Here is an 18,939-nt window from a genome sequence, read left to right as displayed (position 1 = left end):
TTCTCCTGGAGCTGATGCCCTGAATTTGGACTTGGAGCCTACTGGACTGTGAGAGGATAAACTTCTCTTTGTTAAAGCCATACACTTGTGGTATTTCTGTTAGAGCAGCACTAGATGCCTAAGACACCCCTATTTCCTTTTGGAACAAGATACCGTTCGGAAAAGGTGCTAAGAGCCTTTGTCACCCTGATTTAGCTTGTTGTGCCGGTTATTAGAAATAGAGAAGGAGCACCTTGGGAACAGTGGTATGATTTCTATAGAGGGTGTTTCTTCTCTTACAGGTATAAACAAAAAGGCCAGTTGGTCTAACGTTGTGTATCTTTTTCTTATAAGCCACTTCAGGTCTGTGATTGGTGCTGCTTCTGCAACAAAAGCTTAGACTCACCACATCTTGGGGAGAGAATGGCCATTTCCTGGGGTGCAGCCTCCTTCATGCTGGTGGCATCCTGTGTTTGCAGCACTGTCTTCCACAGAGACCAGCAGACTTGGTTTGAGGGTGTCTTCCTGTCTTCCATGTGCCCCATCAATGTCAGTGCCAGCACCTTGTATGGAATTATGTTTGATGCGGGGAGCACAGGAACTCGAATTCATGTTTACACCTTTGTGCAGAAAATACCAGGTATGTGCAGCTGGTGACCTCACCAGAGTCTCTGTAAACCCACACTTTAGCATCTTCTCCGAGAAACAAACGTGCTGAGAGTGTGTGATGTGAATTACGGAATCTTATGGCTAGTGAATGTCTTTCTTCAGAGGACACTTGGACTATCGTTGGATACATTTGACTTACTTTAATGTGAAATTAACAAAGACTGGGGCTGCCTGTAGTCCAAAACCCACATGTCCAAGGATTATAAATGTAATCTACCCCTCTGCTTCTCTAAAGATGGTTAATATTCCAGAGGTCCAGAATATTGAGTCTCAGGCTCAAAGCTTGGGAGTGGTCTTGGTAGAAGGATCACATGAGAATTTCACCATCCTTGGAGAAGGGGGTGAGAGGACCCTGAGGTCAATTAACTTTTCCTTAATTTTCAGTGTTCTTTCCTCAGGTTTCTGGTGGAGCCTGGGGAAAGGAGTAGGAGCTATATATCCACCAGAGAAATGGCAGAGGGACCTTCAAGGTTGCCCGTTGCCCTCTATTCCCCCTCCTCCGATACTCTAGTAAGACATTCCTCATAGATAAGATAGTTGAAGTAGCTTGGGGGAATAGCAGGCTAATCTAGTAAATTTACAGAGTAGATTTACACAGAAGCAGCCTAACATTTTGTAATCAGCCCTTTCTCTTCTATTTTGTGTTTCTATAGGAGAGCTTCCAATTCTGGAAGGGGAGATTTTTGATTCTGTTAAGCCAGGACTTTCTGCTTTTGTAGATCAGCCTAAGCTGGTGAGTTTCTTACAATTAAACATTTAGATTATCAATGCCTTGATAACTTTTCCACACCACTGCTGTTAAATACCTCATACTGTTCACTAATGATATTGCAGTCCTGTATGAGATCAGCTTTCTATCCTCAGCTAATCTCCTGGATAACAGTAATTCTATACCCCAGGCTCACTAGGGCTTGGGTGGAAGAAGGCTAGAAAATAAATTGTGGTCATGCAGAGATAACACCATGTTTTTACTCCCTATGTATTTACCTTTTAAGATTTTGAGTTGAAGCCATCAACTGCATTGATTAATATAGATGCAGAAGATAAACATGAAGTTCTATAGAGTATGAGGTATAACCATGGCAATTGAGGGAATGTTGACCCAATTAGGAACCCTGGTGGTGCAGTGGTTAAGAGCTTGGCTACTAACCAAAAGGTCGGCAGTTCGAATCCACTAGCCGCTCCTTGGAAACCCTATGGGGCAGTTCTACTCTGTCCTATAGGGTCACTATGAGTCAGAATTGACTCGGTGGCAGTGGGTTTGTTTTTTTTGGCTTAGACCCATTGAACTCCATTTCAGTGTGCCTTGATACAGGTATAGAACCTTGCCTGTGCTCTAGAAATTAGGCAAGAACCCACGATGACAAAAATCTTTGGTAGTAGAGGATGAATGGAGAGTTTTGTGATGACTGTTTCACATTTGAGTACCCACAACATACTGCACTCAACGTGTCAGAGTCCACAATGAAATAGAGTAAGGCAGAATGTTGAACTTTCTTAGCCGACTTAAAGTTATTGTTCAGTGTCACAAGCATAATCATTAACCAGAAGAAAGCCAGATGTTAAAAACAGCTTGAGCTTGAAGAACTGAGAAGTTTATTTTCTCTGTTCACTGTTGTAGAATGGCATGAAATGGTAAATGGGCTAGAAAATCAGGCACTGTTCAAAGCAACTATATTATCAGAAAGTGATCTGATATTTAGAGAAGAGGATTTTGTTTGATTGCTAGTAATGATGATAATGATTAAGGGACAGCATGTTGTCATAATAGGTGTTGTCTTAGGAAATAGTGGCTTTAAATGTTTTTTTTTTCCATTTCTCATAAATTAAACATCTATTGTATACCGTGCATATAGGTACTGATGATGCAAAAACAAATCTGACATGTTCTGTCCTTATGAAGGACATAAAAAGAGTAGCATAATAACATCTACAACTAGCATTTGTGTGGCAACTACACACTCTGCCTCACCTATGCTCACAACAGTTTTTTGGTAGTGTGAGGGGTATCTCCCATCTCACAGCTGAAGAAACCAAGCCCCGGAAGGCCAAGAAGACCTACGTAAGGCCATGGGGCTGGCAAGTGAGTCTTCCAACTCCATACCCTGTCTCTTCTTCACTATACCCAACTTTCTGGCCTAAAGCTAATTTATTTGAGACAGAAAATAATAATCAACTAAAATGACTACATTTTAAAAGAATTGTTTTTATTATGACTTTATCAGAACTAAATGAATTTTGTTCAGAGTAGCCTGCTTCTCTGGTTTGTGCTCCTGCACAGCAGAGAGGGGTTGGAGCCCTGCACCACCTCACTCCTATTGATCCCCCAAGACATGTTGGGGGAATAGACCAATGTCACTAAATGGACTCTTCATTGGATGAGTAGGCTGTCTCTTTTGAAGGCTGCCGAGACTGTTCAAGGACTCTTAGAGGTGGCCAAAGACTCAGTCCCCCGAAGTCACTGGAAAAGGACCCCAGTGGTCCTGAAGGCAACAGCAGGACTGCGCTTACTGCCAGAACACAAAGCCCAGGCTCTGCTCTTTGAGGTAATTTTTGAAATCTTCTGCATCTTGGATAATTCTTTTTTCGTGTATGAATATTTTTTATGGGTTTTTAGCCCTTTGGACTGGAACTGCTACCCTCAGTGCTCCACCATTGCCAAAGCATTATGGTAACTACGGGCTCTTGTCGTAGCCAGTTACTTCACATTTTTAATATTATTCTCGAATTTATAGAGCTCCTTTTCCTAAAAAGTTTAAAGTACTTCTTATCCGTGATATCCTTAATTCTCTTAACTTGTTAAAGCAGAATCATAGAATTGTTTTTAATTTATTGAGGTATGGTGTACATACTAAATTGTACCTATTTTAAGTGTCCAGTTCAATGAGTTTTGACAAATACAGTTTCCTCATGCCCCACTCCTGAAACCAGGTAACCACTGATCTGCTTTCTGTCGCTGTAGATTGGTTTTGCTTGTTCTTACATTTCATATAAATGGAGTCATACGGTTTGTATTCTTCTTTGTGTGTATCTGGCTTTTGACTCTTAGCATAATGTTTTTGAGAGGAATCATGGGATTTTAAAGCTTGAAAGATTTTTGAAGGTTCATCTATTTCAACTCCCTTCTTATTCAGATAGAAATTTTAAACACAGAAAGTTTTTAAAAACTAAACTCAGTAAATTTTAAAATTTATTGTGTGTATTTGTTATGCAATAAACATAAAATTAATAAGATTCAAATTACATATTGTGAGAAATATTTATAGGCAGAGAATCCCAGTGTAACAAAAAAAAATCACTATAAGAAGGATTCTGTATTACAGGTGTGCTGATTTACTCTTCTAAATCATTTTCTTTAACTATGAGCACAGAGCACTTAAGTGCCTTGTCCAGGGACAAGCTGCCTAACATGTCTGCATGAGTATCAGAATCTTGACTTCTCAGTGATTCAGGATATTAGTGCTTGCTCTGTGCTGTGCACTGGTGTAGGTACTGGGGATACATGTATCAGAGAACAAAAGAGACGAACAGTCCCCACCCTCATGGAGCCGACTACATTGTAGTTGAGGGGAGGCAGAAAAAAATGAGTAAGTATAAATTATGTCAGGTGCCGGTAGATGTTATGGAGAGAAATAAAACAGAGTAAGGCAGTTAGGGAATGCTGGGGGTGGTGCAGAGGAGATGCTATTTTAAATGTTGAAGTCAAGAAGGACCTCACTGATAAGATGTTGCATTTTATTAGAGATCTGAAAAGAGTAAGGAAGCAAGCTATACAGAGCATTTGTGGAAGGAGTATCCCAAGCTAAAGAAACCACAGGTGCAAGGCCCTAAGGCAGAAATGTGCTTGGTATGTAAACATACAAGAAACAGTGGCTGGACTGCTAACTGGAGATTCCAACACACCAGTGATCTTTTCCTGTAAAGATTACAGCCTAGAAAAACCTAGAGGGCAGTTCTATTCTGTCCTATAGGGTTGCTATAGGACGGCACCCAACAACAACATTCAGGGGGTCAGTGTGCCTGGAGCGAGTGAATGATGGGAGAGAAGTAGGAGATGAGGTCACAGAGATGTGGAGGAGAGAATGTATCATGTGGGGCCTCAAAGGACTTTGGCTTTTAGTCTAAGAAGGAAGCCACTGGAAGGTTTTGAGTTAAGGAGAGACATGATCTGACACCTGTCTTAACAGTACCATTCTGGCTGTTGTGTTGAGATTAAACTGTCAGGTGGGGGAGGCATGCAGGGGCAAGAGCAGAAGCTCTCTGCTTTTATTCCTGTTTGTTTATCTATCTTCTCCTGAAAAACTGTTTACAGATAATTTAACTGGCTTTTCCTGGTTGAAACAGGGTCCGGAGGTCACTGTGTGGTACTTTTGTCCATCAAAAATGAGAACAGCCAACAAACTAGAATTCCTCCTATTCCTATCTAGAGAATCCTTCAAACCTCCCCCCTGCCACCCATGATAATCATATAAAAATGAAACATGACACCCATGTCATTCCCTATATTAATGGAGAGTCAAGAGCATCTGTGTAGTATCTTCATTCCCATCTCCTAAAATAGGATTCCAGAAGTCTAGATCTGGGGTCTTTAGACTCTTGAGGCCCCAGCCACGAGCCAGAATCTGACAGGGCCTGGTAGCAGAGTACATCAGCCCTTGGAGAGGAGCTCCTTCACCAGGAAGGCACAGACCTGCAGAATTTGTATGGGAGGGCAGAGAACCTTTCCTGCAGCTTCAGGAGTCCCCCAGGTTCATCTGCTCACCTAAGGGGTGGAGTAGGAAAGGGTCTGCCCAGTTTCCAGTGTGTGTCTAGGTAGAATTAATTGGGTGTTGTAAACAAATTACAGGATCCTGATTTGAGCTGAAAGGGTCAAATGTATGGCCTTCTCTAGGTCACCTATAAACCCAAATGGTTTGGTTTAGATTTATTTTAAAGTCATAGGAATCCCTATGTTTTTGTTTTTGTAAGAAACTAACAATGACTTGCATGGTTCCTTCTCTGGTTTCTTGGGGAAAGGGAGTATGTTCTGCTAAAATTTTATTATCTAGGGAAAACAAAGAGAATGGTTTTCTAAGCCTTATAGGATACGGCCAAAATATGGAAATCTGTCTTACTGCCTTAGGGAATCCAGATTTTTTTTTTTTTTCTAGGTAAGGGAAATCTTCAAGAAGTCACCTTTCCTGGTACCAGATGACAGTGTTAGCATCATGGACGGATCCTATGAAGGTGGGAAAGGTTTTGATGTATGTTCTTGGGGGAGAAGGGCAAGGTTAATGAAAGATCTAATTGTAGGAAGTGGAAGCAGGGATGGGGTGGTAAAGAAAAAGGAACTAAGGAGAAACAAACAAGCGGGAGGAATGGGATAGCAGGAAATGGAAGGACAAGGAGAGAATTTCATGGTCTAGACATGAAATTTAAAGAGAAAGAACCAAGATGGGGCCAGGGAAGAGAAAAAAATGCTCTGGGATGTAATCTTTTGTCTTCTTCTCTTTTTTAGGCATATTAGCTTGGGTTACTGTGAATTTTCTGACAGGTAATGCATTCTCAAGTTTATCTTAAGACCTTAACTGGGTTTCACACATTGTCAGGAGAGCAAAAATCCCTTTCTTTCTTGCCTGTATTGTTCTTTCATTTAAAAAATGAAAGGAAAGACAGGAAGCTAATGTTTACAACCTGCCTTCAAGGCCTCAGCTGCAGCAAGAGTCCTTCTAGGTTGGCATTCACCTGCAGCCCTTTGGGGAGGGGAGCAGTAGAGTATTTATGGAATACCTCCAGTGTGCCACAGGAGCAAGAGAGAAGTTGCAGACAGAGCGCTGGGCTGTCCAGGATGCAGAGGATGTTCACAGGATGCTGGCTCTCGTTCACAGGTCAGCTGCATGGCCACAGCCAGGAGACTGTGGGGACCCTGGACCTTGGGGGGGCCTCCACCCAAATCACTTTCCTGCCCCGGTTTGAGGTAAGTCATTTACATGAAGGTCTGGTTAGCAACACACATGTAGACGTATAATGGTGCCAAGAAGGTGGCACCCCATTTTCAGACAGCAGCTACCACAGATAGGCTGAAGAGACCCAGTTAATGACTGGGTGAGCTCCCTGTTCATAGATCATAGCCCCCTCACTGTTCAGAGTTCCTTTGATTCTTCAAACCTTGTGGGATTAAGTTTACTCTGTCTCCTTCATCTCTGATTTTTTGGGGGAAGGGAAAGGATGGTGGTGATAACATCTTCAGATAATTACAGATCCTGAATAGTCTTTTTGCTTTTTCTGATTTGCAGAAAACCCTGGAACAAACCCCACAAGGCTACCTCACTTCCTTTGAGATGTTTAACAGCACTTATAAGCTCTATACACATAGGTGAGGAGGGGGACGCGGAAGAATAATATTTTGTGTTGATTGATTCTCCTACCTTTTCAAAGTCTTCATATTTCTATTGTGCATTCGATCAGCCTTACAAAGTCTTTGCCAATCCCCAAAGGCCTATCAACTGAATACAAACCACTTATAAAGCCCAAGGGACCCAATAGGCTCCTCTGTTCTTGGCTTCAAAATTACATAACTTAAGAGTCAAGTTTTTTCTAGAGGGAGGACACCCTGAGAAGGCTCAGCCAGTTCTCGATGACAAGTCTTTGAGCTAGCCTTCAGGTGTTCAAAATCCAGCCTGGAATTTGATCCCAGTGGGGCAAAGCACTAAAATAATGAGAGCTTTTCTGCGGATGGTTCCCAGGTTGGGCCCTAGGAATTGTCACTGTCCTCTGGCCTTTAAATAATAGCTGTAGGGAGTTCTTGTTGCATAGCCTTGATCTAAACTGTGCAGAGATTGCCTCTTGTTGACTACATGAGATGAAATAAGTCACTGAAGCAGAACAAGGTGTTCCTCCTTCCAGATGGAGACAGGGAAACATTCTATTGCTATGAATACCATGTTACTTTTGAAAGAGGTAGCCTTGGTCTGGAGAACTTCAGGAGCAGAGTGAAATTTGTAAATGCTATATTTTACAGTTACTTGGGATTTGGATTGAAAGCTGCAAGACTAGCAACCCTGGGAGCCCTGGAAACAGAAGGTTCGTCTGGGACCTGTGCTGGGTGGGGGGTGGTGAGAGTGACACTGATACTGCCGACAGCATTTCCCTTCCTCAGCAGTGATCCTTAGAGAGGAAGGGGTTATGTTGAATTGGGAAGCATATGTTGTATGAAGGACCTAATGGTACATTCCTTTTCTATTTTATAAGTTCAGATGTTTTAGTATACTTTATTAGCCATTTTTAGGATGAGGTCTGCTTGTATGGGGGAACAGCCTGTGATGAGGAAGCTGAAGTGTCAGCAGAAATTGACAAAGTGAATTAGCAGAAGCTTGATCAAGTCCTTAACTTTACATGGGAGGTGCAGGAAGCAGGGCCTGTTCCAGTTGCAAGATGGAATAACTGAGAAACTCTGTTTATCAACTCACAGTTTGTAGATGGGTTAAGAGCTCAGCTTTTGGGGTCAGAAGAGCTGGGTTCAGTCCTAGTTTTGTAATTTGAGGCAAGCTTACTTAACCTTTCTGTGCTCTTTTCCTCACTTTAAATGAGATTTTGCATTTAATGCAGTTGGTATGGTCCCTGGCTTTTATTGTTGTTGTTGTTGTTAGGTGCCATCAAGTCGGTTCCAACTCATGGTGACCCTATAGGACAGAGTAGAACTGCCCTATAGAGCGGCTGGTGGATTTGAACTGCTGACCTTTTGGTTAGCAGCTGAACTCTTAACCACTGCACCACCAGGGCACCCTGGCTTTTATAATGAGGTATTATTGTGATGATGATTGTATAGCGTTTCAGAGTTTACAAAGCATCTTCAGGTGTATTTCATTTAAGCCTCACAACAACCAGCGAGGAAGGTAGAGCAAGTATTTTTTTTTTTTCCTTTTTTAGAAAGGAGGAAATTTATTCTATTGTGGGTTTTAGATTTTTTTTTTTTTTTTGAGAATGTGATGAAAACTATGGATCCCTCTGCCAAATGCACATGTTCACAAAAATTTACCTATAGCTTTGGCAGTTTGCCAACCCCACAAAGCCCACCTGTGAACCCTGAGTTAAGAATTGCTGTCATAGGATGTAGTCATGGAACTAATTTTATAAAATTTTGAGGCCCCACCATCTTGGTGATTCCTTTGAACCCTAGTGGTTTCTTGTTTGACCTTCTCACTGTCTCTTACATCCTTGCTTCACACAACTTTGTGCTCTGGTTTCTTCCAGGGATTGATGGACAGACCTTCCGAAGTGCTTGTCTACCGAGATGGTTGGAAGCAGAATGGATTTTTGGTGGCGTGAAATACCAGTATGGTGGCAACCAAGAAGGCAAGTGATATTTTTTCCACTGGTTAAAATTACCTTGACAGTATAAATTCTGGAAGAGTCCCAAGGGAAGCTTTTTCTAGATCTCAGTAAAAACTTGTCGTGTTGCAGGGACTTATTCCAAATAGATCTTAGTATACTTCCAAGGAATAATGTGAAGTGACGGTGAACAAGGCAGCTGTCATTCTGTGTCCTGCACTCTTTACCTGGCCACGTGCTGTGGAGCTGTTAGAAATCTGTTCTTACCGTAGGCCTGACGCATTAAAGGGTCTGTGCCCTCAAACAGGGTGAAACCTGTTTCAGGTTAATATTTGGCTATTTAAATTATAGTAAAACTTAAAATTGAGACGATAGGAAGAGTATCTTGGGTATTATAAAAGGCATAGATTTTGAAATCAAGGAAAAATTTGATTTTGAGTAAAGGAGCCAGGTGAGCCCTCTGGATACTTGCTCATAAATACCATGAAACATAATACTAGATGCAGCAGCACAAGTTTGGCTATGGCTATTTTTGGTGAATACAGGTTAGGGAGGGAGCTGCGTGGAGAAATAGATACCAGAACAGTGAGGCTACGAAAGTTTGCTCATCTTCATTGTTAAGCCCTTTTGTCTTGAGCCTCAGTCTCCTCCTGCTTTCCTTGATCTTCCTATTGCCTCTGGCATTTTGCCTTCAAGAGTGGTCACTTCCCCTATCATTTTCTCATCTTACCCCTGTGCAACTTTGTCCTCGCAGGGGAGATGGGCTTTGAGCCCTGCTATGCTGAAGTGCAGAGGGTGGTACAAGGAAGACTTCACCAGCCAGATGAGGTCCAGAGAAGCTCCTTCTATGCTTTCTCTTACTACTATGATCGAGCTGTTGACACAGACATGATTGGTAAGTTCATTCCAGGTATCAGTCCAGAGAGGAAACTGGCCAGGGCTGAGGTAGGGAAGATAAAGGGAGAAGGGGTATTTGGAATTATTGAGGGTAATTACCCTGCTCTTCTCTAGTGCTAGTTGTTTGAATGACACTGGTCACTCAAATGGAAATGGAATATGATTTAGAATCTTTTGGAGCTAGAAGATGACCTAATCAACTATACATCAAATCTTTTATTTTTTTTAACATCTTTATTGGGGCATAATTGACATACAATAAAATGCACATATTTAAAGTGTAAACTCTGAGTTTTGCTGAGTTTTGACCTGTATATAGGTGTATATATGTCCATGAAACCATCACCACATTTGAGACAATGAATATAAGCATTGCCCCCAAAAAGTTTCCTCCTTTATAATAACTTTTCTTCTTATCACAAAAGCAGTACTTTTGTTTAGATGTGAAAGTGTACATACATGATCTGTCATGGCCTGAGAGAGATGAATTAATTTCGTATTTACTACTGTGTTTTTTCTTCTCCTATATTTCCTGTGGTTTTTGCTTTTAAAGTTTTATGCTGTATCATTTAGTGCATAGTCTAGTGGAAAGGCTATTAGATCTTTATTGTGGATTGCATCTTCTTCATTCAAAAGCACTTCTCTTGTTTTGTGTAAGGTTTTTTGCCCTGAAATCAACTTCATCTATATCGAGATTGTGGCCTCTTCTTTCTCTTTGTTTTTATTTGCCTGCCTTGCCTTGGCTTGCCTTTCACTTTAGCCTCTCTCAGTTATTTTGATTAGAAGTGTTTCTTGTGTACAGCTTAGGGTTGGATTTTGCTTTGTGTACCAGTCTAAAATTTCATTTAATACCTGTTGCCATCGAGTCGATTCCGACTCAGAGCAACTTTGTAGGACATAGTAGAACTGCCCCATAGGGTTTCCAAGGCTATAAATCTTTATGGAAGCAGACTGCTATGTCTTTCTCCTGTGGATCGTTGGTGGGTTCGAACTGCCAAACTTTTGGTTAGCAGCTGAGCATTTAACCACTGTGCCACCAGGGCTCCTATTTCCTTTAATAGATAAACTGTATACAGTTTACACTTATTGGTGTGACAGATGTTTGAAACTAGCTGTCTTCTTTTTTTATGGTTATGCATTCTGTTTTTAATGCCTTTTTTTTTTTTTAACTCTTTCATCATTTTTTAATCTTTTTAAATGGCTCAGGTTTGTGTCTTGTTTTTTGTGTATTCTTTCAGATAAGTGGGAAGGCCTTAATTCTAATTTTAGTTCTAATGGATATTTTTATAACTATAATTTTATATATTTCATCTTTTTTTTTTAACTAGTATCTATTGACTCCCCATCATAAGCAGTAATGAAATTAGTATATATCTGCTTCTTCCCACCTCTCCTACCTCCCTTCTATTTCCAAAATTTTGGTTGGTTGTATTATTATTATTAGTTTTTTTGTTGTTTACTTTTATACATTTCAATATTCTTATGCCCCTGTTGGCGCCCTGGTGGTGCAGTGGTTAAGAGCTTGGCTGCCAACCAAAAGTCAGCAGTTCAAATCCACCAGCCACTCATTGGAAACCGTATGGGGTAGTTCTTCTCTGTTCTATAAGGTCACTGAGTCAGAATCGACTTGACTGCAATGGGTTTGATTTTTGGTATGCCCCTATTACTTAAATTATCAGATTTGAATGAAATATTTTGGCCCTATTGTTTTAAAGATTCTGCCCACTTTTTTTCCATTCTACTCTTCTGTGTATTTGTTTTATTAGTTTTACATCATCATCATTTATAACATTTATATTCTTCATAAATTCCTGTGATTGTTTTAGTCTTAGTCCTACATTTAAATGATTACTACCCAGCTTGGTTATCATAGTTTCTCCATTCATCTCTTGACTGGCTTTAGGAATTTCTTTAAGAAGTGTTCACAGGAACTGTTTATGCAAAGTTCTTTCATGTTTGAAAATATTTGTGGCCTGTATACTTGAGTGGTATATACAGTGTATACACACTGTATACAGTGGTGCAGTGGTTAAGCACTCGGCTGCTAATTGAAAGATCAGTACTTTGAACACACCAGCCACTCTGAGGGGGAAAGATGTGGCAGTCTGCTTCTAAAAGATTTACAGCCTTGGAAACCCAGGGTCGCTATGAGTCAGAATCAACTCAATGGCAATGAGTTTAAGGGGTTATGCTTGAGTAACAATTTATTCAGTAAAAAAAACTTTCTCTGAGGACTTTGTAGGCATTGCTCGGTGTCTTCTATTGCATGTTGTTGAGAAGAGGTCTGAGACCAGCTTGACCTCACTCCGACTTATTTACTCACATAGGTGACTTGATCTTTTTCTTTATCTTTGAAATTCAAGAACTTTATTTAGGATGTGTTGATCATTTTCTATCAGTTTTTCATGGGTTATTGCAGCATCTGCCTTCAATCTGAAGGTTCTGGTCTTTTATTTTTGGAAAGTTTTTATGAATTATATCTTTGAATATTTTTATTTTCCATTATTTAGATTCTCTTTTAATCATTTTTAACTCCTTGTTTCCATCTCACTTGGCTTACTTTTATTGTCTTCCGTGTGCCTCTCCTGTGTCTGTTATCCTCTTTTTGTTTGTTTGATTTTTTTTTTTGGCTGCTTTTGTCTTTCATTTCTGTGATGGTTTTCTTTTTCTTGCCATTTCTTTCTTAGGATCTGTCATCTCCTTCAAGAAGCTATGAGAGCTCTTGTTTTAAAGAGGTATTTTTGTTTTTAATTCTGTAATTTATTTCTTCCTTAACTTTTTATTTGCAAATTATCAAACCCACAGGAATGTCGAAAGAACAGTGAACACCTGTATATCCTTATCCTAAGTTTACCAATTGTGCACATTTTTCTGTGTTTTGTCTCTTCTGAAAGAGGTGTTCATGTCTGTTTCAAATTCTAATAAAATCCTAATGAAATTCAAATTCTAATGAAAGAATTTTCATTAAGATCTTAGGAATATCATGGTCATGGTTTTTATCTATTCCTTGAGAGTACTTTTCTGGTGTTATTTTGCTGTCTTGTTTTTCTTGTTCCTTTCTTCTTTTTTCTTGTAGAATCTTTCTGTATTTCCTAGCTATATTTCATTATTATTTTTATCATTAATAAAAAAAATAAACCCATTGCTATTGAGTCAATTCCAATTCATAGTAACTTTGTAGGACAGAGTAGGACTTCACCATAGGGTTTCCAAGGAGCAGCTGGTGGAGTCAGCTGCTGACCTTTTGATTATCAGCTGAGCTCGTAACCACTGCACCACCAGGGCTCCCTTTTTTTTTCTTTTTATCATTACTCACATTAAATGATGTAAGTTCTTTCAAGACCAACTCTTTATAGGAGGGTCATATGAGGGCGGAGTCCAGGCACTGTTCTGTACAAGCAAAGTATCTCTGGTTCAGAGCGATGAACCACGGTGACACATGGTGGTGTGTTAGTGTGTGTATGCTGCTTAGTGTTTACTTTTTCCTGCTGACAGAGATCAGGGCAGCAAGGCTGCTCACAGTTCAGTCTCTCCTCACCAGCTGTTTCCTCAATCTGCCCTGCCTCTCCTACCACTCCAGGTGCCAAACAGAGTCCTGCTTTACACCCACAGAAGTTCACGTACACCAGTCCCATTGCTCCGCACAAGTTTCAAGTTTTAATTGCCTCTAACCCTCAAGACCTCTACATCCTTGGGAGAACCTGCTGACTTTGTTAGAGAGCAGCAGCGGCACCTGGCTTCCTCTCAAACTCTTGTCCAATCTTCACTGCATTTGCTAGCCCTTCCTCAGATACTGTGATTCAGGATTACAGTTGTCATTTAGTTTCTTTGATGATAGAGTATGTATTTCTGTTTCTAATTTCCTTATTGTTTTAAGGTGATTTTAGAGAGAAGAAATAGGTAGAGATGTGTCTCCTCTACTGTTTTAAAACTGAAAATCCAGTGATACATATTTCTTGTATAAAATTTAGAATGTGCTGAGAAATAAAAGGAATAATCCCCCAATAATCTCACCTTCTAAAAATAGCCAATGTAGCAGCATAGATTATATCATATGGGTATGTCATGTTGGTTTATCCCATCCCTAAAGTTGGAAATTTTGCTCATTTCCAGTTTTTCATTATCATTAATATTACTAGGATGAATTTCCTTATGTTTCTTTGAAGGTTTTTTGACATCAGTTACTGATCTGTTCCATTTCAGACTATGAAAAAGGGGGCGTTTTAAAAGTTGAAGATTTTGAAAAAAAAGCCAGGGAAGGTAAGTGTCAGTGGAAGCCTCGAAGGCGAGCCTGTGAGGCTGTGCCTGCCAACTCCAGTGACCTTAAAGTGACCTAATGCTTCATAGTCAGCTCAGCAAGCCTCTCAGAAAGCTGGTTTCCTCCCTGAGTCTTCCAGTCTTTGCCAGGAATTAGAAGCATTAAGTGGCATAGAATCTGGGAATATAAGAAGCTTTGGGGAAATAATGAACACCTTTTGTTTCTTTCTGCAATTCTTTCTTCCATCCTTCCTTTCTTTTTTAAATAATCAGTGTTAATGAAACACTGAGCACCGAAATCCATGGGCGCAAGCCACAGAGGCTTCCTTAGAAGAGTCAATCTAAAATACAAATGCTCTTAGCCAGTGGCCCCAAAGTAGGGCTAACTGTATTTTCTTATCTTCTGGGGCTCAGGATTAATAATAGGTAAGAAACTTAGAACTGTGCCCCCACAATAGGTCATAGAAATTTACCAAATAAACTAAGATGCGTGTAAATTTGAGTAGGCAAGGTGTAACATCAGAAATTTGCAATTTCTTAAACTGCCATCTTTCAGAGTCAGTCTGTACAGTTCTAGCCTCCAAGAGGCCCAGACATCAACCAAATGGAGAGTTCTGCTTTGCTTATTTTAAATGTATATTTAGATAAAATTATACACCTGTCAGTTAGTTGCAAACTTGAATCCCACTGTTCTCTGTCTCACTTTCAGTGTGTGATAACTTAGAAAACTTCACCTCAGGGAGTCCTTTCCTGTGCATGGATCTCAGTTACATCACGGCCTTGTTAAAGGATGGCTTTGGCTTTGCAGACAGCACCATCTTACAGGTAAGAGAGAGGGCACAGGAGTGTCATAACAGTCTTCTTTTATGGGGGTGAGGAAGAAGGAGTCAAGAACTTGTTTAGTAATCAGAATAGCTATAGGTGAAATTGTATATTTTTATTTGGGCTATAGATAAGATACTGTAATAGACACCATAAATGTAAGAAACTACTTTGATGCAATGGTAGCCTCTGAGTACATTACCAGGCAGGCTCTCCCTGAGATCACAGAACAGAAAGACTCGCAGAGCCAGTTAAGATGCCCGAATCACATGGCCTATTAAACCAGTTTAAAGCTCAGGGAGAAGCAAAGGGAAAGACATGGGGTAGGTGAACACACTTAGGATAGGGTGCAGGCGGGTTGGAAGTGCCACAACTTCCTGCATCCTTTGTTACACAATGTTCATACGTCTTGCCTTTCTGTCTGCCACTGATGGTAATAGTTAGAAAAATACTAGAGCTGAAGTTTGATCAAGGGGGCCCAACAGATGGATAGTGCCTGGGGCCATCACATAAACTTGCCGTTTGGAGAGGTGCAGGTATGGGTACACTTGGCTAGTAGCTTTACCTCACCCATTGAAAACAAACCAAACCGAACCCGTTGCCATCAAGTTGATTCTGACTCATAGCGACCCTATAGGGCAAAGTAGAGCTACCCCCATAAGGTTTCCAAGGACCAGCTGGTGGATTCAAACTGCCGGCCTTTTTGGTTAGCAGCCGAGCTCTTAATCACTGCACCACCAGGGCTCATTAAATGGGTTTTATTTGGCAGAGGACCTAAGGGAGCAGAAGGGTGTCACCGATGACTGGCTGATTTAAGCCCTCTTGAATATTAAATGCCTTGTGCACGTGCAGTGTATCAGATATTTTTGTATGTCTGCCTTCTGTACATTTAGTGCCTCTTGAATCTTAGGTGCCTCTTTGTCCTCCTGTCTCTCTATCTATTTCAGCACATGCTGGCTCTACTTTATGTTAACTTACCTGTACTAAACACATCTTATGTGTTTCATCCATCCTGTTTGTTTTCTTGTCTTCTATGTCATAATTGAATAATTGCACATTACATTTGCAAAGATGATTAAGATGTAATCTTTGTACTCAAAGAGCATACAGTCTATTAGCAATGGCACAAGGTAATTTTGTGAAGTTTGGGGTCAAGTAAGTAGATTATAGTTTGTCTTCCAAGCCCCCAGCTTCCCTTGTGCCACTAACCCTGCTTGTTTCCCCAGTTCCAGATGAATTTTTCATGCCCATTTCTTGTGTTATACAGATTTCATAAATTCATTCATACTTGGTATTTGGTTATTTGGATTTAATATGTTATTATATCTGCTAAGACTTTAAAGTGCTTAAAGTTTCTTAACACAGAAAATGTGCTTGCTAGTAGAGTCAGTGCAGTGTAGTGTTTAAAACATTGGCTCTGTTGCCCATCAGATTTGGGTTCAAGTTCTGATCTGACAAGTTTCCTAGCTCTGTGATCTTAAGTGATTTATTTCACCTCTCTAACCTTTAGGTTCCTCATCTGAAACACAGGGATACTTTCAGTACCAATTCCATAGGGCTGTTACGAAAATTGAGATAATGCATGTAAAGCACAGTGTCTGTCACATAATAACTTGGTATTACTATTAGTGGAGGCATTTCACACCAGCTGGGGATGGATTTGTGGACAAGAGAGATCATCCCAAGCCTCTCAAACACATGCAAGTTAACAACTGCCTCTACTTAAATGTCAGCAATAACCAAGTTATTTAAGGAAGTGTATCGTCATTTCCAGTGCTGGCATCCTTTTGGTTCTTACGATTTCAGTGGAGGCAGAATGTAAATGGAGCATCAAGAGTGGACAGTCTGTCTCTGCCCCAAAGATCACTTCACTTTAGCATCAGTACCCATAGGCTGTCAGCCCAGTTCTGAGGACAGAGGGAGAGCATTTTGGAAGGAAGCCACAGCAATTTGACCCAGGTGTCCCAGACTAAACCTCAAACTGCCGTCGCCATGTATGCAGCATACCGTTTACCCAGTGCTACCCCAAAATTAAATGAGCCGATTAAGAGAATAAGTCAAATGCCATTCTCCTCAGTTTTCAGCACAGTGATTAGACTAGATTTCATCAGGTCATCATGGAACTATTGTGTCATTGGAAGTTAGTGCTGGTTTTCAAACTTTTATTTTTGGTGGTGGTAGTGGTAGCATCATTCAACAAAAGCTTATGCAGAATGCCAGTAACATAAAACTGATGAAAGTGGAGCTATCCTGGTTGAAGCAGAGGCTGGGGGCCTGGAACTCCTTCACTATTGTTCCCCTTTTCTCCTCTGAAGACTTTCATGAACCCCCAGGATTCTGAAGAAAACAGTTTGGTAAACACTAGTCTAATTCCCCTGTTACATAGTTGAAGAAGTTGGGGCCAAAGTTTTGCCCAGAGTCACTTGAGCTACCCGAGACACAGCCTGGCCTAGAATGCCTTAAATGCCTTGGTTCATTATTATTAGTACTTTAAGAAGAGGCAGTTGCTTACATAGTATGAATTGAGAACTTTGGGATGTTCTTTCCTGCCCCTAAATCTATTCCCAACTCCTACCACATCCGTTAACATATGACAGTAAGTTGCCTTATCAGAAACTGGTGATTCAGAAAATAAATCAGGGGATGCTATGTTTAGTTTCAGGTTTAGGGAGAGTTCAGAAGCCTGTGGTCCTGTCTAGAAGACCTGAATGAGACCACTTCCTGGGCCAGAAGCATTCCAGGATCAGAATGGCAGGTGTGGGAGTAGTAGGCCAGGGTGGGAGGGAAATTGTTACAGACTGGGGTAGTAGGAAGCCTCCAAAGACTGGCTACTCTCAATTTTGCATTGGTTTGGTCATGTGGGTGCTCTTTGCAGATATTCTCTGCCCAAGTGCCGTGCTTGCTAAGAGTTGGAAATTGGATGGAAATGTGAAGACTTTTTTTCCCCTTTCCCAACAGCTCACAAAGAAAGTGAACAACATAGAGACAGGCTGGGCCCTGGGGGCTACCTTTCACCTGTTGCAGTCTCTGGACATCGCCCACTGAGGCTGAGCACTTCTGAGGACTGTACTCACCAAAGACCTTTTTAAGGGGAGGAGGAGGACTCAGCCATGTTCTGAGCTAGTCTGGGGACAAGCCTGGACTGAAGCCCAGTCACTAGCTCCATCAGGAGGAAGGGCTTTTGTAGAGGGGTCTTGCCCTTAAGCCTAGAGATTTGGGTTTAATTAATTTTACACATCCAATGTGAACTGTTTCCTAACCACTCTGAGTGCACAGCTAGTACCAGAGTCTAAATCTTTGAGATTCTTTGGGTGTCATATAGAGAGCCCTGTGAGCCAAAAAGCATGGTTGTAGAACCTGACCTTGGAGTGAGAGCCCAGGGACAGGTCCTTGGGAACCAAAGAAAAATCTCATTTCAACCCTTTGAGTGCCTCATTCCTTTGAACATTTTAATTTTCCTCTTACATGCTAAATTAAGCTGACTGATTGCAATCCTGTGACCTATCAATACCAGTATTTTTTTCTTCCCCACATTCTGCCCCACCCCACCCTTATCTCCAACTACCCAACCCCCACCTAAAAAAGAGAGAAAAAAAACCTGGTTTTACTTTCCAAGTGTAATTCAAGGAAGAAAGAAAAAAGGAAAGATACCACATCTGAAGTTCTTGTGTGATCCTGCTCTGCACTAGCTCCCATCAGCCAGCCGAGAGCTACCCTAAATCTTAGCAGGATGGAAAATCTCTCTGACATGGCCAAGTCTGGAGCAACCCCTAACTGTGCACAGAATTGCAGTCTTAAGAAAGGAGGTGATCCAATCTCTAGGGACATGTTTTGAGAGGGTGTGGTTGCCTTCTGGAGCCCATCTTTTAATTAACTTTTTTATCAGTTAACCCTGTGATTAATGAACATATCCAACCTTATAGAAATGATTGTATGTGTGTGTTGTGTTCAGAGCCAGTACCACCTACCAGGCTAATGTGTTTATAGTGTTTTCTGTGGTCCTAA

General features: G+C 40.9%; 1 protein-coding gene across 1 annotated transcript; it reads left to right on the top strand.

Moving 5' to 3' along the window:
* Positions 1–234: 234 nt before the first annotated feature.
* Positions 235–18,467, top strand: ENTPD5 (ectonucleoside triphosphate diphosphohydrolase 5 (inactive)). Its single transcript, XM_004371031.2, has 13 exons — positions 235–619; positions 1,302–1,381; positions 3,051–3,194; positions 5,799–5,874; positions 6,146–6,181; positions 6,516–6,604; positions 6,924–7,003; positions 7,649–7,710; positions 8,881–8,982; positions 9,713–9,853; positions 14,059–14,115; positions 14,822–14,937; positions 17,893–18,467. The coding sequence occupies exons 1-13, from the start codon at positions 403–405 to the stop codon at positions 17,977–17,979; spliced, it is 1,287 nt and encodes a 428-aa protein (XP_004371088.1). The 5' UTR covers positions 235–402; the 3' UTR covers positions 17,980–18,467.
* Positions 18,468–18,939: the final 472 nt, after the last annotated feature.

The sequence above is a fragment of the Trichechus manatus genome, unplaced genomic scaffold (genome assembly GCF_000243295.1).
Source record: "Trichechus manatus latirostris isolate Lorelei unplaced genomic scaffold, TriManLat1.0 scaffold00010, whole genome shotgun sequence".
Taxonomy (NCBI): domain Eukaryota; kingdom Metazoa; phylum Chordata; class Mammalia; order Sirenia; family Trichechidae; genus Trichechus; species Trichechus manatus.
The sequence above is the reverse complement of the archived record's forward strand: the minus strand, read 5'-3'. Positions and strand labels throughout refer to the sequence as shown.

Coding starts and splice junctions, on each gene's coding strand:
- ENTPD5 (XM_004371031.2), top strand. CDS start 403: ATGGCCATTTCCTGGGGTGCAGCCTCCTTCATGCTGGTGGCATCCTGT. Junction 620..1,301: donor CTTTGTGCAGAAAATACCAG/GTATGTGCAGCT, acceptor GTGTTTCTATAG/GAGAGCTTCCAATTCTGGAA. Junction 14,938..17,892: donor CAGACAGCACCATCTTACAG/GTAAGAGAGAGG, acceptor CTTTCCCAACAG/CTCACAAAGAAAGTGAACAA.